The sequence below is a fragment of the Furipterus horrens genome, unplaced genomic scaffold (genome assembly GCF_987537825.1).
Source record: "Furipterus horrens unplaced genomic scaffold, mFurHor1.1.pri manual_scaffold_3, whole genome shotgun sequence".
In the NCBI taxonomy this organism is placed as follows: domain Eukaryota; kingdom Metazoa; phylum Chordata; class Mammalia; order Chiroptera; family Furipteridae; genus Furipterus; species Furipterus horrens.
In genome coordinates this window covers 195,614,335-195,642,067 of record NW_028327173.1, presented here as the reverse complement: position 1 = coordinate 195,642,067, position 27,733 = coordinate 195,614,335, and the positions used below count along the sequence as shown (strand labels likewise).

General features: G+C 40.7%; 1 protein-coding gene across 1 annotated transcript in view; it reads right to left on the bottom strand.

Moving 5' to 3' along the window:
• Nucleotides 1-6,316: 6,316 nt before the first annotated feature.
• TSHR (thyroid stimulating hormone receptor) overlaps nt 6,317-27,733 on the bottom strand; it is an 87,136-nt gene continuing 65,719 nt past the window's right edge. Inside the window, exons 8-10 of the mRNA XM_090271265.1 lie at nt 24,445-24,522; nt 10,210-10,398; nt 6,317-7,805 (exon numbers count right to left, since the gene is read on the bottom strand). Of these exons, the coding sequence (XP_090127391.1) occupies nt 6,392-7,805; nt 10,210-10,398; nt 24,445-24,522 (1,681 nt within the window). The 3' untranslated portion in view covers nt 6,317-6,391. The remainder of the gene's footprint in view (nt 7,806-10,209; nt 10,399-24,444; nt 24,523-27,733) is intronic.

The following is a 27,733-nucleotide window of genomic DNA, read 5'->3' as shown; positions in this document are numbered from 1 at the left end:
GCTTTCCCCTCATCTATTTAACATGGCCCTTGCTGAGGAATTTGGGAAGCCTCCTAGAGAGCTGAGCCTCTTTCAGACTTTTCTGCAACTCCCTTTGGGGTTAGCCCTTAAGGCACAGTGCCTGTGAGAAAAAAAACTGAGTCACAGGAATACCTTATAAATAGGCTTTTGTCCAAATATTACTTCCCATGTAATGGGCGGATCTGTAATGCTGTTTTTGACTATACATTTCTTAATGATTAGAATATTTTGTTTCAACCTCTTTACGGTGAATTATTAATACATCATTACGTGATTTCCATATGACTGAGCTAGTTCTATAGTGTGTTGTGACTCTGATACCCCCAAAATAGGCTATAAAGAGCCATGTTGTAGTTAAGACTGGGAGGTACAGGGCTGAGATAGTTAAACATTGACTGTATGCTGTCAAATAGTAATTGCCCATCACCTTCTTAATACCTCTGCATCTAAAATACTCCAAGAAATGAAACAGAATATTCCCAAATTTCCAAAACAGATTCCAAAATTATACTAAGTGGGTGATGGAATGGAAGTTGTTTATGTAATCTTGGCTTCCGGACTTTGTTCAAAGCTTTACTTTTTACCTACTAAACTTGTATGACAGATAACAGTTGCTTAATTTTCCCTATGCAACTTAGAATAATGTATATGAACGGAGAGCCAAAAAACCTGGAATTATCTTCTGGAGGGTGGGCCCCCCTTGCTAGCTGAGTGTTCTAGAAACCCATTTGTATCAGTGTATCAGCTGGTGTTGTTGTGAGATGCTGCGTTCGGCTTCAGTGAATTTTTTAAAGAACCTCAGTGTACCCATTTCATGATGGGTGATTTACGAGCACACCTGCCCACACCGTGCTGAGTGTTCAGCAGTTTTTGACCAAAAACAGCATGACCCCTGTCCATCACCCTCCCTATTCAGCTGCTCTTGTCCCAAGCAACTTTTTTTTTTTGTTTTCCTGGATGAAAAAAGTCCTCAAAGGGAAACATTTTGCGATGTGGAAGAGGCAAAACAAAAAACAGCAGGAGCACTAAAAAGCATCAAAATCAACGAGCTCAAAAACTGTTGTGAGCAGTCAGTGGGAAAGATGTCTCAATAGGTGTATTGCATCAAATGGAGAATACTTTGAAAATGTCAAAAGTTTAGACATATAAGAATAAATGCACAATTTTTTATAAATCCAGTTTTTGGGGGGCCCCCCTCATAGATGGGAAACAAAAATTCTGATTTAATATAATTAGGCTGTACAATAGAATAAATTATAAAGGGATTTTACTTTCTTTGTGTTTAGCTTACCAGATGTTGTTACCGAGTAAGCACTGGCTTAGATTTAGTACGGTCTAAGAATCTGAATTTCATAATGGCTGATTGCTCAAGTCGCCTTCAGTGTGATATGTGCCTCTCCCTCTTATCACTCTAAAGGCATAGTAGTCAATTATCTGGTAAAATTATTCATTCTCCCCTTTCTTTAAATGCCACATTTGTAATTGTTAATTATCTTAAAGCCTAATCTTATAATAATTTCCATTCGAATGTCATAATAAAGTATGTACATGATTTTAAAAAATCACCAGTCCATAAGAGCACCTTCGGAAAAGTTTCCATCCCTATCAGGCTGCCCCTCTTCATGTCCCCCTCTCACTCCTGACTTCTGTGACTTGTTAGGGTTTGTAATATCACTCCATGGGTGAGTATGAGCCACATAATTTGATTTAAAAACGAAAGGCCAACAGTACTTACAGTATTATGGCATACAAATATTATTAATTATAAAACTAGTAATGTGTTAGGATCCATTGAGATGGAAATTACATTATATCTAAAGTACAATGCCAAGTAATTTTTTAGAAAGGGGAATATGGGGAACTCGAAAGAAATGACTTTCATGCAAATATAAAATAAACATTTGTCAAAGATTTTATTCAACTTATAATTTAATGAAGAAACCAGCAACATTGGTCCAGAAAGCACTTCAGAAGCTAGGTACAGAGGAGCAGCTTACAGGTGTTGGGATTAGACTGCTGGGTTAAATACAAACTGGTTAATGTCTGATGGGGCCACAACAGTGCGAAACTACTTGAGTCTCTGTCAGATAAAAATCCTCTGCACGCGTTAACCTCTGTCCTGACGGAGCTGTAAAATAACCCAGACAGTAGGAAGTCAAACTCAGCATGGCACCAAAAAAGAACAACAAACCCACAAAACAGCCGGTTATCTTTTTGCTTATTGCCAAGGTTTGAATCATTTGTCTGACAAAGTAAGCTTTCCAAGTACTTACATACATATATAAATACGTCATGATTTCACCCTTATACTTGGGTGGTAATTTGGCTGGATGTAGGGTCTTGTATTTAAAATATTTGTTTCCTAAGGCATTCAAAATGTGCGCCATTGTCATCCAGTGCACCATGTTGTTAACGCAGTATTAAAGATCAATCTGCTTGTGAGTCCTTTCCAATACCTGAGTGTTCTTTCTCTCTTGCTACTCTCTCAAGCATTTTAGATCTCCCTTTACTTTTGGTGTTCTGACATATTTTTAAGAACTATTTTGTTTTTCCTTTATTTTTATTGTTGACACTATTGCAGATGTCCTCTTCCTGCCCCTCTTCACCCTCCTCCTCCCAGCCCCCCTCCCTTGTCCCTTTGGCCATCACCACACTGTTGTCTGTGTTCATGGTATAAGAACCGTTTTACAAGTGAGTCTTTTTCATTCGTCCCCCTTTTGCATGAAGGAGACACTATCAATCTCTGTCAACTCACGAAGGTTTTCTTTCTTTCTTCTGTTTCCCTGATTATTGTGCTTTCTGCATCTTCTCCAGAACTCCTTAGATAGATGATGGGCTTTGAGAATAATCCTCTGTAGCTTTCGAATTTTGTCTCGTACTTCAGGCTCGGGTCTCTCTGAGAATCTGCAGAGGGGAACGTATCTCTCCACAGCTGCAGCCTCGTTCTATGTGTGTATGCTCTAGGCTGCAGCTCTATTCACCCAAAGTTACCCACCGGCTCAATGCCACAGACTTTCCGCCTTTCCGAAGGCCATCAGAGACTTTGGTCTGTCGTTGGGGCCGTTCCTCCTGTTTACAGTGTAGTTTTGCCTGGACCCCGCTTTATACTTCTTGACTGTCATTTCAGAGGAATTTGAAGGAGGAAAGTCGGTAGATGCTGGGACTCAGTCCACCACTTCAAGACGGAACTTTTATATCTTTCAAAACAGAATGCATTACTACCACCACGATTTTCTTGTCCCTTTAGGTATTCAGAATAAATGAGTCACTCTACTGTGTTATAATACGTTATTTTCCCCAAAGACTTCAAGCAGTTAAAAATATTTGTTCCCAAACCCTGTTGTTTTGAATTTTTATGATTGCAGTTTTCCATCTTTTGCCCCCACTTCACTTTCACCTTGTTGCCCTGAAATACATTCTCTTCTTCTACCTGGCTGCTTCTGATATGTAGTAGATTATTCATAAAGCAAGAGTTAATAAACTTGGAGAGTGTTTCGAGAGACATCCTTTTGAGCAGCACATAAACTTTAGGACATAAATTTTGTGACATCTATTATCACAGGCCTGAGGTCGTTTGTCCTCACTGATGTGGGTCTCCTTTCAGATAGTTACAAGCCACCAGATAAAGTGAATTCTGACCAGGTCTTATAGACTTATTATCTTATAGATTTATTATCTTATAGATTTATTATATTCCCAGTGTTAATACTAATCATATTTTTCCTCTGCCTGTCAGTGTATCATAATTCAATATATTATAAGCTTTTTTCACATAAAGTCCATTTATAATCAGGGTACAATGTTAAAATGAAGTTATTGATATGAAATAATTTATTTATTAAAATGGATTTATTAGTAAATGTCCCAGTCATTTTTTTCTGTTTTTGGTTTTAACACACATATAATGGTAACCATAAAACGAGCTCACAAGTTACAAAAATCAATACTGGAGGACCCAACACAGTCATTTCCTAAGAAGAAAATTTATTTCACGCTAATGCAAATTTTAGTAACAATTCTGTTGAAGTTACTTTTCTAGGGCCTTTATCAAAGTATTATTTCAGCTTCTTAAGGTAAAACACATTATTTATCAAGATGTAATATTTCAAAATCAGAGAAGGAAAACTCTGATTCCAAAAAACCTCCGCTGCCTTGCGGCATACCTCTTCAGGGGAAAGGCTAAGGGAGTAAACCCCGACAGAAAATCCGGAGCCGGAGTCCCTAAGGCGGTTTGACGTTGTAGTCAACACCGGCAACTCCTGCGGCGCACCTGAAGCCAAGCTGTATTGACTCCGTCTTTCCCTTGGATCCTTCAGCTGCGAAGAGAGGGGGGGTCTGCTGCATGGGCAACAGCAGACCCTCCATATCACCCTGCCCAGGCTCTGTAGCTTCAGCTTCACTGGAGAGGACACTCCAGCGTCATCACAAGATGTCGATTCAACACGGGAGGAGACAGATACCATGTCACTCCCGAGTTGGACTGCACAGCCATTCTCGGCGGTGCAGATAGACTCTTAAGAAGCTACACCATCGTCTCTCGAGACGGACGGCTGCCGACGACGAATATTTCAAAATGTCACAGGTGAGAAGTCATTTGCCAAAAGGTAACAGTTTTGTTTAATTTCATTAGTTACAAGTGAACTGGTGGATAGGTCATGGTTTTAGGTGTGTATGATATTTCTATAAAGACATATGAGTTGCAGTGATAACCAGAAGGGGGTATGGGTATTGAAGATTCCCAGTGTATCTGGGGGTCACCTCTGGGGGTCCATTGGGCCCACTGACCCTACTCACAGAATTAAAACGACAACAACTTTTAATTCATGATGTGGTTTTAATTCATGGGCGATTGGTTCATGAGCACTGGGAACCAAATGCCATCTCTGCCTGGGAGGAAATTAGGGGGCTGTGTTGACAGATAACTTGGAGAATACATCTATAGATAAAGACCCTGACAATTTTAAGGGAGCACTGTCGGAGAATAGAAAATTTATGTCCAGTGAGTAACAAGGTTGGAAAGAGCTGGTAGTTTCTGAGAGAAGAAACCTCTCTTGTTAGCTTTAGTATTGTATTGTGGGTTGGAAACAGGTAGGTAAAGAAACGAATCCCTGAAGACAAGTTAAACGTTTTCAAGTGGATCTGCACAGTGAAAGAGTATTCTAAATAACCAAAATTTGCAGAACTTTTATTCTGTTACATGAACACCAATCTCTTTTTGGCCTGATAATTATAGCTGTGTAGGACTAGTAATTAGAGGAGTGACTGAGATCTAGCCCACATGATTATTCAACAGAATTTTTGGCTCTGACATCATAATCAAAAATGAAACAAACAAAACATTTCCCGGGTCATCTGTCTAGGCTCCAAAGAGAAGGATATGGCAGCCCTACAAGATAGAACAACAGAATCTTCTTCCTTGTTACTTTTCTTTCTTTTTGTCATGGAAACATATATTTTAAGGGAAAGAGATCTGCATAGTTTTAAAACTGGAAAAGGCCATCAATTTTCTTCATTTCTACAGCTGAGGCCCAGGGACTTGCCCAAGGCCCAAGAGTTACCTGGTGTCAGCCTGCTTTGTTAATCAATGGGTGCTTTAGTGTGCTCTGCTCATAACTCCCACTTGTTGCTATTTAGAAATATTTCTTGAGTTCACGTCTTTTAGGCTATGAGACTAGCCAAGATGAGCAATTCTTTGTTTGGTTGGCCACATAAGCTGAAATCATGCCAGTTTTTCTGGGCACCACATAATAGTTGGGTCACATCAGGTAGGTCCTTGTGAAGAGATGATGAATAGTTTTAGAGTCTGAAAAAAACAACACAAAGCTAAGCCTTTCCCCTCCTTCATGTCTCAAAATAGCCACTCCTTGTGTGATGTCCTGTCTGACTTCTCACTTTCAAGGAACGCAAACTCTCTTTGGTTGTACTGGGAAACACAAACTTGGACTGAGCCAACAGGTGGCCAATTTTATTTTGTGACAGCCAACCTAGGTAATCATTTGTCATTTGCTGAATCTTTAGTATGAAATGCTGTATAACAGTGAGCAGCTCAGTGTTGATGTGAACGAGTTGATATTTGTTGAGCATCTTACATAATGTCATCTCTGCACTTAACATCAAGCAAGCCTTCCAGAAAGTATAGATTATTTTGATATTACCAGGGGTTCAGACATGCAGGTAGCCTTTCTTCCTTCTTGGGGTGATGATCGGGTTAATGCTCATTTCTCTCAAGAGGGGAATTCTTGCCCAGTAGAAATGACACCTGCACAAGAGTTAGTAAGCTGTTGTGTGCCAAGGCTTTGGAATGTATGTTCAAGAAACCAGCCTGTACTAAGTCCCGCCCACCACTGTGTGTAGTGAGTGTAGGGTCAGCTTACAACACTGTTTGCTTTTGCTTATACTCTTTTGAGATGTGGCCCTGCTTATTGGGGGTTAGATGGGAGTTTTCAAGCAGTTCGTAGTCATCCTGCACATTGGGATGATTTTGCCTCATGTCTTGGGTGACCTTTTGGATTTGAATACCAGTGCTGTTCTTCGGAGAAACCCTCTGGCCCCGGTAAGCCTGAGCCTGGTGTTTACAGATGCCAAACTTGCTGAGCAGGATAAATACATCCCGCTGGAAGGTCTTGGTAAAAATAGCATAGAGGAATGGATTGGCACAGGAGTTAAGTGGGTAGAAGAGAACCAGCAAAATTTTGGAGTTGCTAACAGTAATAAGAGGCTTGTTCATAAGTGCTGACAGAGCATAAAATGAAATTGGGGCCATGCACATGAAGTCAGTGAAGATCAAGACAGCCATCCTTTTGGCAATTTTGGTGTCTTTGTCCCTTGGGTTGTACTGGGGATTTCGGACTGTGATGTAGATCTTCACATAACAGAAGCAGACGATGAAAAAGGCAACTATGTTGAGCAACAGAACAAGGATGATATATGCCAGGGCAAGAGGGGTCTCGGTGTCCATGGGCAGGCAGATGCTCACCTTGGTGTAGCTGCTTATTCCCACCAAAGGGAGCAGGGCAAGCAGGAAGCAGCAAACCCAGCCCCCAGCCATGACGGCAGATGCATGCCTGAGGCGGATTTTCCGGTCCAGGCGCATGGCGAAGGTGATGGCATACCAGCGCTCCAGGGTGATAGCTGTCAGGGTGTACACAGACAACTCACTAGCAAAGACGGTGAAGAAACCAGCCGTGTTGCAGCCGAGACCCGTCTGCCAGTCGATGGCATGGTTGTAGTACTCAGAGTGGGTGTAGAGATCTACGGATGCGATGAGGAGCAGATACATCCCCATGCAGAAGTCGGCAAAGGCCAAGTTGCACATGAGAAAACGGGGGACCGTCAGTTTGTAGTGGCTGGTGAGGAGGATGAGCAGGACGAAGACATTGCCCAGGAGAGCCAGCAGACTAACAAACCACACGGCAATTCGCAGGAACTTGTAGCCCATTATGTCTTCACAGGGATTGAACTCATCTGACTTGGGGGTGCACACCATGTCTTCATTGCCCCCACACACCGTGTAGTCGTAATGGCTGTCAAAGGCCTGTAGGGTGTCTTCCTGGGGGTTTTTGAGCTTCTGGCCAAAACCAATGATCTCATCTTCTTGTTCCTCAAAGAAGACGTAATAATGAGAGTGGGTGTCCTGAAACTTGGAGTTTTCCTTGTACCCAGTACTGTGGTCACCTGGATCCTCTTCATATTCCTGGTAGAAGGGGCCATTCAAAGCATTCACAGACTTTCTCTGCCGCAGGCTTCGAATACTACTCTCATTACACATTAAGGACTCAAGGATCCTGCAAGACAACAGAAATAAATCACCGCTTCCTGAAAACCCACTAATGTACCCCACAACACTTAGCAAAATATGTAGAGTACTATAATCTCCACAATACTATGAGATCCTACAGGATCTGGTCAACCCCCCTCTCTCTCCTATGTCATTTCCTATTACTCTCCCCTTCCCTACTATGTCCATTGATATTGGCCCTTATTTCTCTCATCTGCAACCAGTTCAAGAATAGCAGTGAGAAAAAAATCATGGATGCTGGAGCCAGTCTGCCTAGGTTAGGACCTGGCTCTATTATTTCCCAGCTGCTCACCTTGGGCAGGTCTATGAGCCTTGGTTTATTCCATTTTAAAAATGGCATCATGAAAGTATCTATATCATATAAGACTGTTAAAGGAATGGAGGAGTTTATTTTCTTAAAGCTCTTCTACAGCACCTACAACATGGTCAGTGCAGTATATGTGTTGGTTATTATTATTATTCCTATTCAGAGCTTTAGAATGCCATGTTCCCTTTGCCTGAAAAACTCATGCTTCCACTCATTATTTGGTTTTAAACTCAATGTCCCTTTGTCAGAGGTTCTTCCCTGATATCCTTAAACAAATTGTCCTATTCTTGTGTTTATTTCCTTCATAGCATTATCTAATATGTTATTTGTTTGCTTGTTTATTTTCTGACTTCCCCTACTAGCATGTAAATAAAATACTCTTCTCTGTCCTATTCATTGCCATGGATAGGACAGTGCCAGGCACATAGTAGGTGTTCAACAAATATTTATTGAACAAATGAATAATGGACACTATCATGCAGACACGCTCATAGGAGTAGAGTAGTCCCTCTCTATATCGCAGTTCACTTATCGTGGCCTCACTGTATCGCGGGATTTTTAAAAATATTATATTTAATTATTTATAGCGGAATTTTCGCTATATCGTGGGATTTTGCGGTACTGTATACATATATTGTTAAAGTTATGTAGGTTTAAGAGTGTAGAATATGTTTAAGAACATAAGTAGTGTTTATAAAAGTGTGGAAAAGGTTAATAAGGGAGTGGGAAAAGTTAATAATGGACTGGAAACGGTTTATAAGTGTGTGGGAAGGGTTTATAAAGCCTTAAAATATATATAAATACTAAAATAAATGTAAGGCTCCTACTTTGCGGATTTCCACCTATCGCAGGGGGGTCTAGAATGTAATACCCGTGATAAGTGAGGGAATACTGTAAGACTTAGTTTATTGCTAACCTACCAGACTGCATCAAAAGCGATTCTTTACCTTGCATCAGCTGCTGAGCAGATGTTGCTTCATCTGTTGGGTTAAAATGCCCTATGGGCTGCCTATTCCAACCTGTTTGGAGGTTAATGGGAAGTCTGGATCTTGCCCTTGGAGTTCGTCACATTCCCGGTCCTCTCCTATGACACCAGTATAGAGTCTGCTATCATCACCCCCGTACCCCACTCCTAGTTTTCTGCAGGTGAGATGCCTGTGTTGGCCTTTGCACAGCTGCTCCACTTTCCCATTTGCTTCTGCCCCTCTACTAGCTCCCAGTTTATTTCTGAATGCAAGTATGAGTGTAGAAGTCAACCAGTAGATACTATTTAGAGACAGAGAGAGTGAACAAGCTATAAATGGTGGCGGTCTTAAGAGAAGAGGATTGCATGAGACACAAAGGGGAAAGTAATGCAGAGTAAAAGTGCAGGTGAGACAAGATGCAGAGAAAGCTGGAGAGAAAAATAATGGCATCCCTCCTTTACAGCCTCGCAAGCAGTCTAATCATACAATGGTACACGTTGAAAGCTTTTAATATCCCAGGTCTTCGCGATAGGTGTTTTCTATTCAGTTTCTCATGTAATCTTCTCAAAACCTTTATGAATGATAGCATTGTGCTTTCCATTCAGAGAGGCTCAGGAAGGTTAAGTAAGTAGGCTGGGATAACACAGCTAGGAAGTGGCAGACATGGGGTACAAACCCGGCTGACTCCAAATCCATGCACATGTAACCAGTAAGCTGTGACCTCTGCAAAGTGCTTACTAACCAGGTAACCCAGTTGCTTGTGTTTCTAAACTTGTCCTCATAATTGTGGCATCGAATGGGTGTTGCATCTGGAGGCCAGGAATCAGGTAGTGTAATCTTGATAAGATTCTACACGATCTGGTCATTCCTGTCTCTCCTGTGTCATCTTCTGTTCTCGTCCCCTCCCCTGCTGTGACCCACTGACCTTGGCCTTATTTCTCATCTGCCACCACTTGGAGTCTGCAGTCATTTGTGTCCCATGGATTCCGTGTTTCTTAGACATGCTTCTCTTTCTTCCCATGTGGTTTTCAAACCACAAAGCTCCTTCTCCTAACCCAGAAATTAATTCAGCTTTTTCCAAGGTTTTTTGTCACTCGTTCCAGACATCTGTGACTTACCCTCTGATTTTCTTCTGATTCTTAAAAGCACAGCAGTGACTTGGATAAGAAAGGTCAGCTCGGGTGAGGTGAAGGAAACTCAGGGAAAGTGGAAGTTTCTTTAGGGTCCAAGTGTTTCTTGCTATCAATTCCCTGAGGTGCTCCAGGCCTCTGGGTGGCAGGGCAGTGACACTGGTATAAGAGACGTCCCTGGTGGGATGGGAGAGAAGAGAATAATACAGAGATGAGGTGAGCAGCTGGAGCCTCCAGCGCGTGGCCAGAAAGTCAGACAGGCCTGAGATTAACAGAGAGATCACAGGCTCCTTTCTGCTCTTGAATAAGTACTCTGAGCTCTTTATTTCCAGCCACTGGTCCAAGAAAGGATATTACGCTTCTAAATGATAGGATACAAGGGGCTCCCATTTTTATTGCTTGGAGCTCCAATATCCATCAATACAAATAACCGATTAGCAGACATTTTGTTTTATCCATCACAATACATAAAACTCTTGGAGTCAGAGACGCATGTCAGTTCTACTCTGAGAAACTGTAACTATTAAAGGGTCTCACGAGGCAAGAGAAATATATTTGGACAGGCTCAGAGGGACAAGAATTGCTCTCAGTCTCTGTGGGGACTAGGGTTTTGGGGTTAATAAACTGCTCAGTGATACAGGTCAACACCAGCATCATGAAGATCTAAAGATGCAGAACTGGGGAGTCATACCAGTTGCATGGTGAATTCATGACTCAGAACAGCTTCCCCACAGTTTCTTTAGAAGGTTGTAAATGTGTTCCTGAAAAGAAAACTTTAGTATTTACATTAATCATCTGAAATAAGATTCAAGTCTCTCTGAAAACAATGGGGAAGGTGGAAGGCTGGGGACAAGGGAGCTACGAATGTTAGTTACTAAAGTTGAATCAATGGATGGCTTTTTGTGTGACATTCCTAGTCCTTTTCTCAGCCCCAGAGGGTCCAGGTTACATATCTTGAGCCATCATTTCTAATTACATTGAATAAGAGCTTGAATTGAGACCATGAATATTTAACCTAATGTTATATTTTATCAATTAAAACATTTGCTACCTATACCTTATATTTTACATATTTTACTATTTTTTACAATTACATTTTAAAATAGTTAATATAATTGTAGAGTCTGATTAGCAAGTGAATTTCAATATGTACAACTTCTTCCTCCGCATCGTCGTTAATTGGACTTCACTGGGATTAACATTCTCAGGGTTCAAGTTTAATGCTCAGTTTTTATAAACACGAAGCTCATGTATTAACCTCGTTCTCACCACAGAGCTGTGATTCTCAGAGAAGGCGCCACATTTACTATTTTGCTTTGTATTTAATTTTAAAATTCAGTGATTCTGTATTTCCCAAACTGGCCTGGTGGTAAGGCTCACCCTTGGTGCTTGCTACTGTCTGATTCTCAGGTGATTTTTAACATGAAGCAAGTGCATTTGGGAAAACACTGTCACACGCAAACCACTTGGCAGTTAGTGAGGGAGTTAAGGGATTCTGTAGCCAACCTTAAGCACAGTTGTGAAATAAATGACACTGGCCTCTGCTCTCCTCATCTGTCCACTTGGTGCATGTCTTTTTGTTTAGTCACGTTCTAGTCAAGGTGTGGCCACCTCTCTGCCCCCCGTTTTCTGGAAGCAATTTATTGTGTCTTTAATCCAGTGATGTTTTTGTGTCAGTGTTGATACACTGACTGTGTGCGTTCTTTCAAGACAGTTTATTCTTCCAAGCGATGTGTTTGTGTCTTATTAGATATTTCTTTTCTTAAATTAAGTTAACTTTTTAAACTGTTTTAATTATAGTTTACATTCAAGATCCCCCTGTGTTTGTTTCAGATGTGCAGCATAGTGGTTAGAAAATCATGTGCTTTACGGAATGGTCCCCCTAGTGTGGCAAGCCCCGGCCTGCCCCCACACACAGTTATCATGATGTTACTGATAAATTCCCTTTGCTGTAATCTACATTTGTGCGACTCTTTGGTAACTGCCAATTTGTACTGCTTAATCCCTTCACCTTTTTTCACCCGGCTCCCCTATCCGCCCTTGATGACTGTCAGTCTGTTCTCTGTATTTAGTAGATATTTCTTGAGAAAACACTTTTGTAACCATTCCAGTTACTGCATGGCAAAACATCCCAAAACTAAGTGGCTTCAAGCAACAGTCCTCTTATTCTAAGAATAGCTTTTATGGGTCAGAGATTTGAGCAGGGCATGGCGAGGATGGCTTGTCTCTGCTCTGCGACGTCTGGGGCTCAGCTGGGAAGACTTGAAGGCTTGGGCAACTCAACAGCTGGGGGCTGAATTGTCTGCAGGCCCCTTCCTGTGCATGTCTGGTGCCAGCACTGGGATCATTCAAAGTGGAGCTCAGCTGGGGATGCTGGAGTGGCCTCTTTATGTGGCTTGGGTTTCTCACATCATGGTCGCTGGGTTCTGAGAGGGAGCATCTGGAGAAAGCACTTCAAGAGAACTAGTAGAGTCAAGGGCAAGGGACACAGAACCCATCTCTCAATGGGAGGAGTGTCAAAGAATCCGATGCCTAATTTTAACACCACCATAGAGATCTGAGTGGCTAAGATACCCTTGAGGCAGGTATTTGGTTAAAACTGGGAGCTCACTGCTCCATAAATCAGTGCTTCTGGTTCAGGCATCTCCCTGGACCAGTATCAGAACCACCTGCTATACAGACTTGTGAGCTATCTCAAGCCAACTGAATTATAATCTCTGATGGTGGGGCCCAGGAATATGCATTATTTAAAATGCTCTATAGATAATTTAGAATCTTGTCTGAATTCTCAACATTTTCATGAAGCAGGTGTACACTAAAGTTAAGACAAAGAAACAAGGCATGTTCTGTTCAAAGACTCAGCAAACCAAGGGTGGAGCCATAACTCATGTGGGGTTAGAACTGAGCCACACTACACAGTCTCCCAACTCTGGAACTGATAGAAAAAGAGCCTCAGCTTGGAGCACTCCTAAAATTCAAGAAGGCAGGGGTTATTTTAAGGTTTTTGAAGCTGCATCTTTTCTCATTCATCTAAAATTGTTAGGCCACTTTGAATCCAGAATTTCTAAATAATGTACCTTCGCCTATAAAATAACATCTTCAAAATATAGTTAAATTTTGTTTTCAGAATGAAAAGAATATGGAGAGTAGCTATCAGCAGTTAAAGGACCTTGACTTTGTGAAGGTAGCCACATGGATGGAAACCTACAAGGTGGCACTTCCCACAAAAAGTTCATTAAGCAGTCGGCACTAAGCTTCCTGCAGATTTGTCCCGAGCAAGTATTCATTCACAAAACGGAATGCAGCTGAGCTGAGCCTGGCAGACAGTTGGAAGTCTAATTGTCTAGGTCATGGGAACCATCTCAAGTTAAGTGTCCGATGAATCTAACAGGACCTGAATTTGGAAAGAGCGAGTCCTACCGGGTAGTAATACAAAGCAAGAATATCTCATCAGATTTTAGGGTGCTAGGAAGTAAAAAAAGAGCAAACTGGTATTTGGTGTCATAGGAAGAACAGACTGCTTTCCAGAAGCAATTATGTACAGTAACATTCCCAAACATTGGAACACTTCCCTTTTTTTGTGAGATATTTTGTCATTATTATTGACGATGAACCTTTGGTGAATTTAATTGCAAATTAAATAGGCACTGATTGGCTCGCCAATGTTTCAGCAGCAATGCAGGTCTCTTTTATGCTTGCTTGTAATGAACATGGTTTTTCTAAAGGTCACTGTGTAGAAGCTGATCCATATATAAATGTGTAGCACCTCTGTAAACTGGGAGATGAAATGCATCTAAAAGCAGAAGGAAGATTAATTTGCTGCTTAAAAGGCAGTTTAATTGATTTATTAATACTAAGTTAAAAATAAGGGCATAAAAGATGTAAGTTCAAGACAGTGAACTTATCTAATTATTTGTTTAAAATAATTAAAAACATGATATGCATTTACTCAATGAGTATGTATTCATTGCTTTTTATATCTTCCATACAATTCTAGATGCTAGGGCTTTGGCAGTGAACTAAACAGGCAGAAATTCCTGTTCTTCTCGTGCTTACATTCTAGAGGGGACAGAAAGTATAAAAGTAAAACTCTCAGTTAGATGGTGACTATTAGTACCACAGGAACAAGAAATAGAGAAGAAGTGTGCTCACAACGAGAGATAAGGGGAGGTTGTCAAGGAAGAACTCATTGAAGAGATAGTTGAGCAAAGATCTGAAGGAGGTGAGCAAGAGAGCCATGTCAATATTTGGGGAAGAGCACTGTAAGCAGAAACACCAGCCAGTGCAAAGGCCCTGAGGTGAGGGTGGATGTTGGTGTGTTTAAGCTTGCAAGGAGGCCAGTGTGGCTGCAGCTGAGATAGTGGTAGTATGGTTGTGGGAAGAGCATTTAGGAAATGTGGGAGAAGAAGCAAGAGAGGTAATGGGGATCCATATTATGTGTGCCTTGTAGGTCATCAAAAGGACTTGGTCTTTTCATCAGAGTGAGATCATAAGCCTTCAGAGGAATGGTATAAATTGACTTATTTTAAAAGGATCAATCTGACTATTGCTTTGGAAGTAAACCGAAGAGAGCAAAGAGTGGAAACAGGGATACCAACACTAGAGAGGATGGTGCCTTGGACAGGAATGGTAGTGGTGGAGATGCCGAGGATGGCTGGAGTTTGTATGCTCTAAAAGGTAGAGCCAGTGGGATTTACTGATGGCTTGGATATAAGGCGTGAGAGAAAGAGGGAAGTCAGGAACGACTCCACGGTTTCTGGTCTGCAACTAAAAGGCTGGAGTTGCCATTTCCTGAGATGGGGGAGCCACAGGCAAGGCAGGTTTGAAAGGAATGATCAAGAGAGTCAGTTTCAGATAGATCAAGTTTGAGATGCTTATTAGACACCCAGAGGGCAATGTCAAGTAGGCAGGGTATTATAAGCCTGGAATTTCAGAGCGTTGTCTGGATTGCAGGTTTCTCTTTGGGTAGCATAGGCATTAGGCAAAGTCACGTGACAAGACGAGATCACCAAAGAAGTGAATGTAGAGGTGAAAAGGAGGCCAAAGGTGGAGCCCAGGGATACTCTAACATTAAGAGATCAGTAAGAACTAGAAAAGGAGACTGGGAAGGAACCATCAGAGGTCAGAAGATAAACTAAGAGAGACTAGTGTTTTGGAAACCAAGAGAAGAAGGTACTCCAAAGAGACTGGAGTCATCAGCTGAGTCAAATGCTTCTGAGATAACAGCTAAGAACTGGTCATTTGATGTGGCAACTGTGGAAGTTACTGGTTCTACAGTTTCAGTTGCGTGACATGAGGTGAAAACCTGACTGGGGTGAGCGTAGAGACGCAGGAGAAGAATTAGAACTCTAGCCAACTCTTCTGTGATGTCTTGCTGTAAAGGGACACAAGTAAACAGGTCAGAAGTAGATAGAGAATTGAAGGGTTATTTTAAAGTTATAAATATTTCAATATATAGCTCTAAAAAACGATATCTTTACAACGAAAGAACACCTAAAAATAACAATAATCCTTTAAAGTCATCAAATGTTCAATCAGTTGTCCAAGAGAGGCAAGGTAGTTGTCCTACTGGAATCAGGACCCAAATGGACCTAGGTGTTATAGCTGATTGATATGTAGGTTAGGTCTATTTTAATTGACAGGCTCAAGAAATATTGTTTTAAGATGGCAGAAGCTATAGCATGTTTAAATGCTGATGGGGGACCATCTTGTAAAGAGGGAAATAAAGGTGCTACAGTACAGAAGGGCGAGGATTGCCAAAGAACTGCTGAGAGGGCCGGGAGTGCAGGACCATGGTGAAGGAACCAGCCTTAAAAAGTGACTCAATACACCCAGGGGAGAAGTCAGAGGATGCGGAAGATGGGTCAATGAGGTGGTGGGAGCACGAGGAATTCTCTTCTCATTTTGATTTTATTCTCAAGGAAATGGAAGTCCAGGTGATCAATTTGGGTGTGAGAACGAGGGGAAAGGACTGGAGAATTCATCCAGGAGAGTGGGAGAGTGAGTGGGGAAATGGGGTGTTACTGCTCTGTAGCATTTGGGGCCCCGTGGGGTGAACAATTTAAAGTAAAACCACCTGCCATGCTCACCTGCAAAAGCGCAGGCCCACAGGAGGTGGGTGGCTGGATTTAATCGAGATAGGGTTTCTCTAGGAAAGGATTATAAGAGAGAGGGGCATTTAGTGAGTTGGCTGTGGGTCCATGTCAGTGTTTGTAATGACAGATCATGGAATTTAAGCTGCATCTGGAAGGAGCGAGGCTCTTAGAGAGGTGAAATATAGTGCATGGGTTGTAGGTCCTCATGGGACCAAAAAAATGGAAGGAATTGATGTATTATAAGGAGAGAGATGGACAGACAGCAGGATGTCTGAGGCTGAGCTTATGGAGGGTTTTCGGTCTTTGGTAATGACAGGTCTAGGGTCAGACCATGAAAGTGAAATTTAGAGGTAAAGTGGAGGGCAAGTTTATTGGAAGAGTGAAGGTCAGAGACCAAAGTGTAGAAAAGATGATCTCTATGGATATTGAAATCACCAAAAATTATGAGAGGAGTACTATTAGAAAAACCACTAACAGTGAAGAGAGAGCCTAAATTTTCTAGAAATGAGACAAAATTACTTTGGAGTTCATGGATAAGAAATAGAAACACATTTGAGTGGTAATGTCTGATGGCATGAGATTGAAGTTTGGGAGGGCTTTTAAGGAGGGAGGGATAATGACCCAAAAGCAATGAGGAGGAGGAAGGAGGACCTTTGATTCAACTCCGTTTCATGGAAACTATTTTATGCATCTACAATGTGAGTCAATAATTAGTATGTTTTAAAATAAGGATCCCTTAATGCTGTTATCTGTGCACCTCCATTTTCTCAGTTGTGAAGCAGGGATAAGAACATCCACTACTGAATAGTTAAAAGGACTCAAGGTGATATGCTGTCTGTAAAGAATTGGGCACATTGCTGAACCTCAAAAATAGCTGCTATGGGAGTCACAAAAAAGTTTGTCAAAGGACTAAGATTATCATAAATTACCACTCTTGTGTACAAAAGTCTTGTGTACAAAAAAAATTGCGTTGTAACTCAGGTATCACTGTTATCCTCTTTTTCTCCTTCTCTTGAGTTTGCATAATTATATATTTTAAGCCTATGGTTTCCATGACAGATTTTGAAACTTCCGGGGGTTTAATGGCTCAGCATCTTGGATCCTGCAACGAACAACTACCTGCCTATCGTGGCTCCGTAAGTGAAGCGCTCCTCCACACTGTGATGAAAGGAAGCGGTGCCAATTTATTACCAAGAGTCAGGTGCTGAAATAGAAGTATGTCCTCCCCAGTGTTAAATCCTTTCCCCTCTTCTTCCCCACTCCCAACACACATATAAAATGACCATCGCTATAGTGGCAAAGGATCGGCCTCAATGCTACCTGTGAGAAATGAAAACTCCACTTAAAAAATAGTTTATTTCTTTTAGACTTAGAAGCAGAACATAATCAACAAGATGGATCTCAGACACTTGGCAGAGACAGTGTGTCAGAATGAAAAACCTTCACTACCTTCCTTCCCTCACCGGTTCCCAGAGTAAAAATCCCAGAAGAGTCAAAGAATTTAGTACTCATCTGTCTTCACTCAGGAAGCATGGAAAACTGCTTCTTGGATTTATATTGTGGGTTATTTATTGAAAAATTTAATTGCAGGTTGATTTACCCCTCCTGTCAGTTAGCCTATTGACAGCATCCTTGAGTTAATTTTAAAGTCATGAGTAAAACATGCTACAGACATGATTTTTGCCTTGTCTATTTGGCCCTATGTAATTTTCATTTTGTCTTCTTTCATCACATGAACAATTGAAAGTTGATGTGGGTGAAGTCAACAGAAATTATGAGAAGCGTAGTATTGGAGAGGTCAGAATATTTTGTGGTTGATAGGATGAAATAAAATGATTTAAATAAAAATATTTAGCAGTGAGCCTAGTAGGCAGTCACTAATAGGTAGATCTATTTATACTTAAAGTTGCAGAGAAAACAATTGTGCTCCTGCTTGTTTTGAATATTTTTCACTGTTGATGGGCCCCTGGCTAAAGAGTGATGATTAGTTAATAAAATTATTCAGAATTTATATGGTTTAGAACATTTTACAAATTTTATTTTCCTAGGATTCAGACTCAGCAAATATTCTTTTATCTTCTGTCAGTTTTGGTCAAAGTAAAAAGCTCTTACTTACACAAGTAACTGGGGCAAAACCATATCACAAGAGACAGTTAATGGATTTGTGAATTACTCTTTTTATTTTATTTTTTTTTTTTTTGTGAATTACTCTTTTTAAAGAGGAAGAGTCGTCTTAGTTTATTTTTCTGCTTGGCATAGATATGAAAACACTTACTCTAACTGAATCCCCTGATGTCAAATGCGTGATCATTTAAGGCCATGGCTCTAGGACAGTGGCTCTTGGTGCTTCAGAGGACGCCTCCTTTTTGAAAGTAAGAAACTTTTGAGGATGATAGTAGCTGCACTTTTAGTCAATTGAAGAATCACAAAGGTTTGCATGACTTTGAGGGTCTTTGCAATAACTCCATTACCTCTCTCCCACCAAGAGCCAGGCCCTGCCCCGCCGGGGTTTGGAAATACTCTGCAAATTTCTCAGTAGTTATAAAAAGTAAACCTATCATTATAGGATTAATCATTTTGGTCATATTGGTGGCTCTGGTTGTAAAAGATGTTACTGATCAATAAATTTGGATTTTTGGACAAATCAATGATCTTGAGTTGTGGTCTGACGATTCGTAGGGCTGAAATTGACCGTCCTCTTGTTCCCAGCAAGAAACCGGCATGCACACAGTTCTGGAAAGGTAATTGTTCTTTCTCTTCCAACCCTTCCGTGACCTCCCAGGAAGCTCTCATAGACTCCACAAAGGGGCACAGGGCCTCCCCTCTGGAGACAGGGGTGTATGTGTGTGACTTAGGAAGGACCACCAGCTTCGGTTGCTACCTCAGCACCTTGGCCTGTTGGCATGAGTGTGGGTTGGTGCCCAAAGGCAAACTGCAAAAGTCTGTTTATCTTTGCAACTCACTTCACAGTCCCTGAGCAGAGCAGTCTGGCAGACAGACCTCCTCTGGTTTCCACCCCTAGGAGGTTCTCTCTCTTGCCAGGAAAGGTGCTCCAAAGGCTCCGCTCAGTAAGCACCGAAATGAAGACAAGGAGCCCCAGGCCGATTAGGTCTCTAGGCTCCATTTCCCTCCCGCTGGGGGAGGTCCAGTGCCTGCCAAATAGCCCAGAGGTGCAGACTAGCAGTGGCTCGGATGGAGGATCCAGGACCCATAGAGTCACGGCTGAGGGCACGGTGGTGAGTTGAAGAGAGCCATACACTGTAATGGGTTACACAGCCATCACTAATATTTCCACGGTCACCCCTCAGTGGGTCAGCTTACCTGCCGAGTCAGGTTTTATCCCTCACAATGTGATTTCAACACAACACACTTGTAGACACTATCGTTTGGCCCAAATTATGTTTTTCTTTTTCTTTTCTTTCTTTCCAGTTACAGTTGACATTCAATACTGTATTAGTTTCGGGTGTAGAGCACAGTGGTTAGATATTAGTATAACTTAAGAAGTGATTCCCCTGGTAAGTCTAGTATCCACCTGGCACCATCGATAGTCACTGCAACATTATTGACTATATTCCTTATGCTGTACTTTTCATCCCTGTGATTATTTTGGAACTACCGGTTTTGTTTTGTTTTTTCTCTCTTTTTTGTCCTTCAAACATATCCTACATTATCCTTAGACTTGCCTTTTGTCACTTCTCTCATTACTCTCTGTAGTAATTCTACCCCTCATCTGAAGATATCTCTCAAATACCACCCCCTTAAATGAGGTCTTTGCTGCGTACCCTAACCAGAAATGATATCTTGATTCTCTAATATCTATCATGGCTCTTTTTACATTAAACTTATAGTATAGTTACTTACATTTCTCCTGAATTTGGTTGCAACCTCTTTAAAGGCAGAGGTTGTGTGTTATCCTTCTAACTTTTCTGGTGTTCAGTAGGTGCTCAGTAAAGCCCTTGTAGAATAAATGAGTAAATGAACACCTTGCAATTTGTTTCAACTTAGCCATTTCTTCTTAGAAAGGGAAGGTAAAAGGGAAAGAGGAATGGGGGAGAGCTGGTAGTTAGGACTAAAGCTGATTTTATTTAGGCCGAAAATTTTACCCAGGATCACAATTCAATAATAAAAAGACAAAACCCAATTTTAAAAACGGGTAAAATATGAACAGACACTTGACAAAAGAAAATATACAAATGGCAAATAAGTACAGGAAAAGTTGCTCAACATCATTAACAATCAGGGAAACACAAACTAAAGCCACCGTGATATGCCGCTTTATACCCGTAAAATGGCTAGGATCAAAAAGATTGAAAATACAATGAATGTGTTAGCCAGCCTGCAACTCCCATAGTTCACTGGTGCAAACAGAAAATGGGACAACCGTTCTGGAAAAGCTTGGCAGTATTTCTTATAAAGTTAAACACATACTTATCCTGTGACTTGATCATTTTTCTCTTAGAATCTTACACTAGAAAAATAATAAGATATGTAGTTTTTGGTGCAACGGTGGGACATAAGGGAACTTTCTGGGTGATGAAACTGTTCTAAGCCTTGACTGGTATAGGGTAACATAGTTTTGCTAAAAGTCATCAAACTGTACACTTGAAAACTGTGCGTGTTATTGCTTATAAATCATTACCTCAATAAAATGAGCAACCCAGAAAATCATGTATTCAAACACAGCTGTGGACTTCAGGAATACCCAAAAGAACCCTGTCACAATTTTTCAGCCATCTAACAATATGATCCTGTGACAATCATTAGGCATCAGAAAAATAAGTAAATAAAAGGTATTTTTTTCCCTGTAAATCAAGATGGCAGTGCCATGACCCTTAGGTTTTCAATACATTAGTTTGATTAGCTAAAAGAATGAAATTTAATCTTGAAGTTTATTTTCATTGATACACATAATGTAAACTCAAGGATATTACCACAGAGAAATCCCCTTCTTAGGAGATACTAATAATAGAAAGGGGGTCTGTAATAATATAGTCATGTTCAACAGTAAGTTAATGCTTATTAGTGTGGTTACATAATTTAGACCTTAGAGAACTCTGGTTGTTATGGAAGGCATTACATTTCACCGTGTTCTTTCCTTTGGGATTATAAGCACCAAGAGCTTCTCTTTCAAAATAAGATTAAAAGAAAAGAAGATAATAAAAATGGAAAGTATAAAAATAGAAAATGAGATCACCTATCTTGATTACAAATCAATAAATAAAATGTCATTAAATGAAATTAAAAAGACTTTTTTAAAAATAGCAAAGTTCGGAGAAAAGATCTCACTTGAGATGTGATACCTATTTAAAATTAGATTCTTTTTTGAGAACTAACTGACATAAGGTTTTAAACTAAATGGGCAAGTTTGACTGTTTTTGCCAACTGTTAGAGACAATGTATTTTTTCATAAATACCTTTATGAGGCAGAAATACATATGTTACTCAGTTCTCTTTTTAGATGGAGTTGTAGCTTGTCCCAGCTTGGCTTTTACATCAAAGCACAACCAAATCATGGCGATTTGATGTCCAGTTACAATTTATCAACTATTTATTGCGTACTTGCTTTTGAGTCTTTTCTTTTGAAGTGGGAGGAGGTTACAAAAATATATGACATAGTCCATTTCCTCTAGGATCTCAAAATCTAGTTATTAGGAGATGGTATGTGGGAAATAAAGTAATGGAGATTTTGAGAGAAGCTCAGGACAAGTGTTAAAATGATGTCAGTGCAGGATTAGTTCACAAATGCATTTTAAGACAACTCTGCTTGGAATTTGAAGAACAAGGCTGGGCTCACCTTCGTTCATGTCTTACTTTCCTCCTCTTGGCCTCTCAAATGCTGCCAGCCCCATTGTCCTCTCTGCCTATGCTTGTGGCTTTCTTTTTACATTCAATCTTAATTTTAATTAAAATTATGCACGGAACTATTTTTTAAAAAGTAAATCACACGGAAGCTTGATAGCACACACATCATGCCTCTTGGGCCGCCCCTCCCTGCATTCTGCTTTTTAAAGAAGCAACCATTTTCAATCTCTGGTATTTTTCTGTCATTGTAAATATTTCTCGATTTATTGGTTTTTGATCCACCCACTAACTCCCTACAATGGATAATGAGGGTTTAGGTCTCATCACCTCGCACACATGTACCTGATACCTCCTCTACTCTCCTGAAATAGTTTGAGGACATATTTGGTTAAACCCATATTCACTATTTTAATTAATACAACTCTGCATATTGTAATTTGATTTCCTTTCTTGTACAACTTTTTTGTTTCTTCATGAGATGTCTGTCTCTCTGTTTTTATTAATGTTTATTTGGTTTGAATGGCCCTCTGGCTTAGTCTTGACCCGTGCTCTAAAGTCATGTGAAAAAACCTCTCTCAAACCAGTTTTCATACGATCAGTCTTGTCAGATAACCTAGCAATCCCTTTTTTTTCTAGAACTTTCTGTTGGTGTCCTCCATCCTTTAGCTCTGATATAGACACCTTAGTCTCAAGATTCCCAGGACCTCCCTTTCTGGTCGTCATGGGAATTAAATTTTTATCTCTCCTGTACTGATCACTGCTTCTGAATCCCCCACTTTTTCCTTTCTCGGTGGGATGGAGAGGGACCAAGAGGGAAGGCAAGGGGAGATCTGGAAGTTGTTGTCATCTTTGGTTAACTGCTTCATACAAGTCCCTGATAAGGTAAGAAGCTCGTACTGGAAGGTGAGCCTACTACTGCATTAGCACACAGCTCAGTTTGAGCAACTCCGTTCTCACAGGAAGATTTAAATACAGGTTAACGTTTAATTTCCGATTTTAACAAAATTTTTATAAGTGACATTCACCGTTTACATCAGGAAAGTTACACAAATGGAAACGTTTTCAAATATCTATTTCTAAAGGCTCTTTCCAAACCACAAACTTCTTTAGAAAAACAACAATTTTCCTCATTCATTGGTGAAGTATCACTTTTATCTGGAAGGAATAAAGATGTCTTTCAAAAATATCTTTCAGGTTAAAAAAAAAAATCACAGAAAGGGTCAACACATTTTTTTCACTTGTCTTTCTGTAAAAAGAAAAATGAATCCTATTTTAAAGTATTTGCCATGAATTAAAATGAATCTCCATGCGGTATAGTAGTTTTTGAGGGTCACTCTGCCTTCTTACATGGAGCCTGTGTATTAAGACAATAAGAACATAAACCTAAGTAAGTGGATGCATTTAATTTAAAAGTAAAGTAGAATCATTAACATGGGAGTGAGGATAAGTCCTTGACACTGTCGATCACCCACTGTTTCTTTGGGATACATCCATTCCCTACCTGACACGTGAGTGATAGCGATCATCAGTATATAAAATATTAGTAAAACTTAGTTTGTTCTTATTTTCAAAAACATACATATACATAGAGCCTCTAACATTTCCTTTTGCCTCTGCTGGATTGTCTGGTGTTTCTCCTGGGGTGCTGTGTTCTATTTTGTCAAGGACTTGACTAGATGCTCTAAATGATGAGATTCTAAACTGAGGTCAAACCAAGGGGATGGGAAGATGGCCCTGATAGGCTGGAGGGAGATGGAATTGACATAACTTGACCACTGATTGGCTGTGGAGGTGTTCATCAGGGGAAACGCACAAATAGATACTTCTTTCTGTGCTGTTTTTAAACATGTTTACATCCCAGCTTCCCCAACGATGATAAGTCCTTCTGGATATAAACACAACTATCATTTATACTCCTCCTTCTTTGTGACAGGCATTGTTCACATAAGTTTTCTGTGCAAACGAAAGTGCCTTCCACCTATTTGTAGACCCCATGCCTCAGAATTTTGCAAACAGCAGCTGTTCAAAAACGTCTGTTTTTTTCTACGAGAGGGTCTCCGTGAGTGTCCACACCAAAGTGGCTGCCTGATTAGGCATCAGGATGGCACGGTGAGGCGTGGGGCCTTCTGAGTCTCAAAGGACAAGGACCTTCTTTCATCAGTAGACTGTAAAGCTGGGCAGAAAGGTCCTAGCAGAAGTATTTGTCCAAGCCAACAATATTCCCTATCCATGAACATCAGCTGCTCCTCTTAATGACTATCTCCCTTCCAGAAAAATAAGATAAAAGGAAAAATAGATTACAGATTCATTTGTTTGTCTTACTCACAGCAAGGTTGGTCCACTGTATGCTCCTCCAAATGCATCCTTGTCAATAACCGTCAGGTATTTATTCTTGTTCAGATAACTAGAGGGAGAGAGAGAGAATAGATTAGGTAAGGTTAAGCAAATGAATAGAAATACCAGAATAAATTGTGATTGTGGTCCCTCATAGCTATTAACTGGTTTTTAAGAATTTGGGAATTTAAGAATTACCTTCTATGGCTTGAGCACTCAAAAAATTCTAGGTTCCAGTTGTTTATACACATTAATTATGGCAGAAATCTTTCAAAGTGAGCATGTTTATTGTCCAATTTGCATGTCTAGATTGTACACAAGTTGTCTAATCGCCTGTGTACCCAGCCAGTGGTGACTGTATTTTTCAATTCTCTTTAATACCAAGTGATTTAATTTTTTTTCTCAATATTGTTCAGTCTTCCCATTTACTTCTTTTCCTTTTTATTGAATTTATTGCAGGGACAGTGGTTAACAAACTGCACCGTTCCACTGTATTGTGTGTTCACCACCCCCAGTCAAAGGAAAGGGCTTCAATCAGGACTGGAAGGAAGGTGGTGAAGGTGGTGAGTGGCGATGGGGACTGTCAGGAACTCAGATCTGTCCTGTGTATCACGGTTGCCAGATTTAGCAAATAAAAATACAGCCCAGATAAACAATGAATAGTTTTTAGTATAAGTGTTCTCCATGCAATTTTTGAAAATCTTATTTGAAAAGTGATTTGTTGTTCATCTGAAATGCAAATTTAATTAGATAACCTGTATTTTTTAAAATAATCCTATTTTGGGGGGTTAGCTTGTACAATTAAGACTACAGAGGATACTGTTCATGGAAGGGGTTTGATGGGCACATTGGCCTTTCTATTTTGAATACACATTGGCATTTGAGGGTAAAGTATTTTTGAAGCAATTTAACTCACAAAGTGAGTCTGAAACACAAAGTTACCTCCAAGTGGATGAAAGCTTGCAAGGATTTTAAAACTAGCTCTTTCCTCCTAGTTTTTTTTTTAGAGAACTAACTGTCGAAGAAGAAACAAAGCACATACACATCCTGATTATGAGTGATCCAATAACACACCCCATAGCCTAGCCAGTTGAAGAGTTAGTGAATGGTCCCTTGGTGAAAAATGGACACAGCAGAGACCCTTAGGAGGTCTGCTTCGATACGGATAAGCTTCCTTCATTCTGTTTATGGTGCTCGCTCTTCATGATGCAACATTCTCTAGGATGATGGTTAATAATAAGAGTGTGATATGGGGACGTTTGGTTAAGAGGATTCCTGTCCAGAGCCCTCATAGAGAAACTTCTTGGTTAATTGACTGTTCCTCTTTCTCAGAGTTAGAGCTAAGGAGAGAGAATATGACCCCATTTGTGGCTGACTTGAGGGGAGGCAGCCTCTGCTGCTGTTTGGACGCTAAGGCAGGAGCAGCTTCCATGAGGCTCCTGCCCTCAGCCTCTCCTGGTCCAGCAGCTTCAGTCTTCTGTCGAGGATGGAACTTACTAAGAGATGGCAGCCTCAGAGCCAGAGATGGGTCTTCCCTGGAGCAGTTGGAGGAAGAAGAGTTTTATCAACCACTAGAGAAGTCTCCCTGTCCTGGGCAGGACGAGAGATTAACCCAATGACAACAAGGTCTCCTAAATTGGTATAGATTTTGTGCTTCTTCCCATTTCTTCTCAAACTGAGGTTGTAAACTTGCCAATCTAAGCAGCTGCCACCAGTTTTTCTCATCAGAGTCTTTATTTGCTTCATAGCATCTTCACAACATGTAATTATCTTATGTTTTATTTGTTTATTTGTTCATCACTTGTCCCCCAACCAGAATAGAAGCTCTTTGTCTGATTGACTGCTGTATCATCAGTGCCAAGTTCAGTGCCTCTGTAACTATTGAATGAATGTGTAAATGAATGCATAAAAAAAGATCGATGCATCTGTCCTTCAAAATAGTGAAGTGGGTGATGCTAAATTCTTCATGTGACACGTGATTATTTTAAGAGAAAAATAATGGAAAACGAAAGAGTAGAAGACTCAGCATATGGTGTAGTGGCCAGTTGACTTTCTTGATGGCCGTGACAGGGCAGCTGGTTTACAAATGCCACAAGGGAATGGCTCAGACATGGCCTCTTCAGGTGGTGACTGGACACCAAGCTTCCAGGGCATGAAGTCTGAAATGGAGGGGGTCAGTTAATCTCATATACTTACATGGCTCAACTAAGATGCTACAGCAGCCAATGTGTGCCTTTGGGATGAATGGCTATCATCTGAGGCTCTCAACCCCATTGGGTCATTGTCTGACTCTCCTTCAACTCATTGTGCTCATAGAGTTCCTTGGCTCAGTGACAGGGCAGGCAAAGAGCCACCTTGGAGAAAACAACTGGAGAGATCTTGCACAGCATGGCCTCATAAAAAGACGGCTAAGCTCAGCACAAGCGCCTCTCTGGCTTATGTCTCTTTTTGTATTCGTTGGACCATGCAGCTTGCAGAGCATATTCTGTTCCCAGATTGCTGGAAATCAAGTAGCAATTGGTGAATTCATCTCATATTGTCCTCATCACCTCCGAGTAGTATGAGCAAAAATCGGCTTGCTCCAATCATTAGAAATTATTGTAGAACTAAATAATTGCTTGTTCAATTCCACAGTGTTTTCTCTGATATTCAATATGCCCCCAAGGATAAGGAGGCGGGTTGATAAGCATTGTAGTTTACCAGAAATGCTGCAGAAGATTTCAAACTGGGAAAGCCAGCCAGAGTCCAGGAGGGGAGAAGAAGGATAGAGGAGGTGCAGCCAACTTAAACAAAGATGAACTGAGTCTTGGGGGATGCTGTATTCTCTAAAACCAACATGGTTGTTTGAGCTCTTAGGAGCTTAGACATGAAACCAGTACCCTGTCTTTAGCAGCGTCCACGCCTTATTTAGCTTTTCACCTTCGGTTCAGATTGCTGATAAACCTTCAGTCTGACTCTAAGGGGATGAGATGGGGAAACATCCACAGAACCCTTAATAGCCAGGAAGGCTGTGCTTCCATCAGCCCCATTGATCACACCATGTTTTCTGGGAATGTCAGTCTATTTAAATGGACTCCTTGACCATGATTTACCCTGATTCCTCTGGAATGCACAGTCTGTAAACCAGCTGGGGTAAATCAATCACAGATCTTTGTGGGCTGTATGGGTAGCTACTCCAGACAATGATTATTTCATAAGGGTGTATGTGATCATTTCAACTCTCTTGCAATGAACATAAATGAACTTAAAAGAGAGTAGAAAGTCTTCAAGTCAGAGTTGAA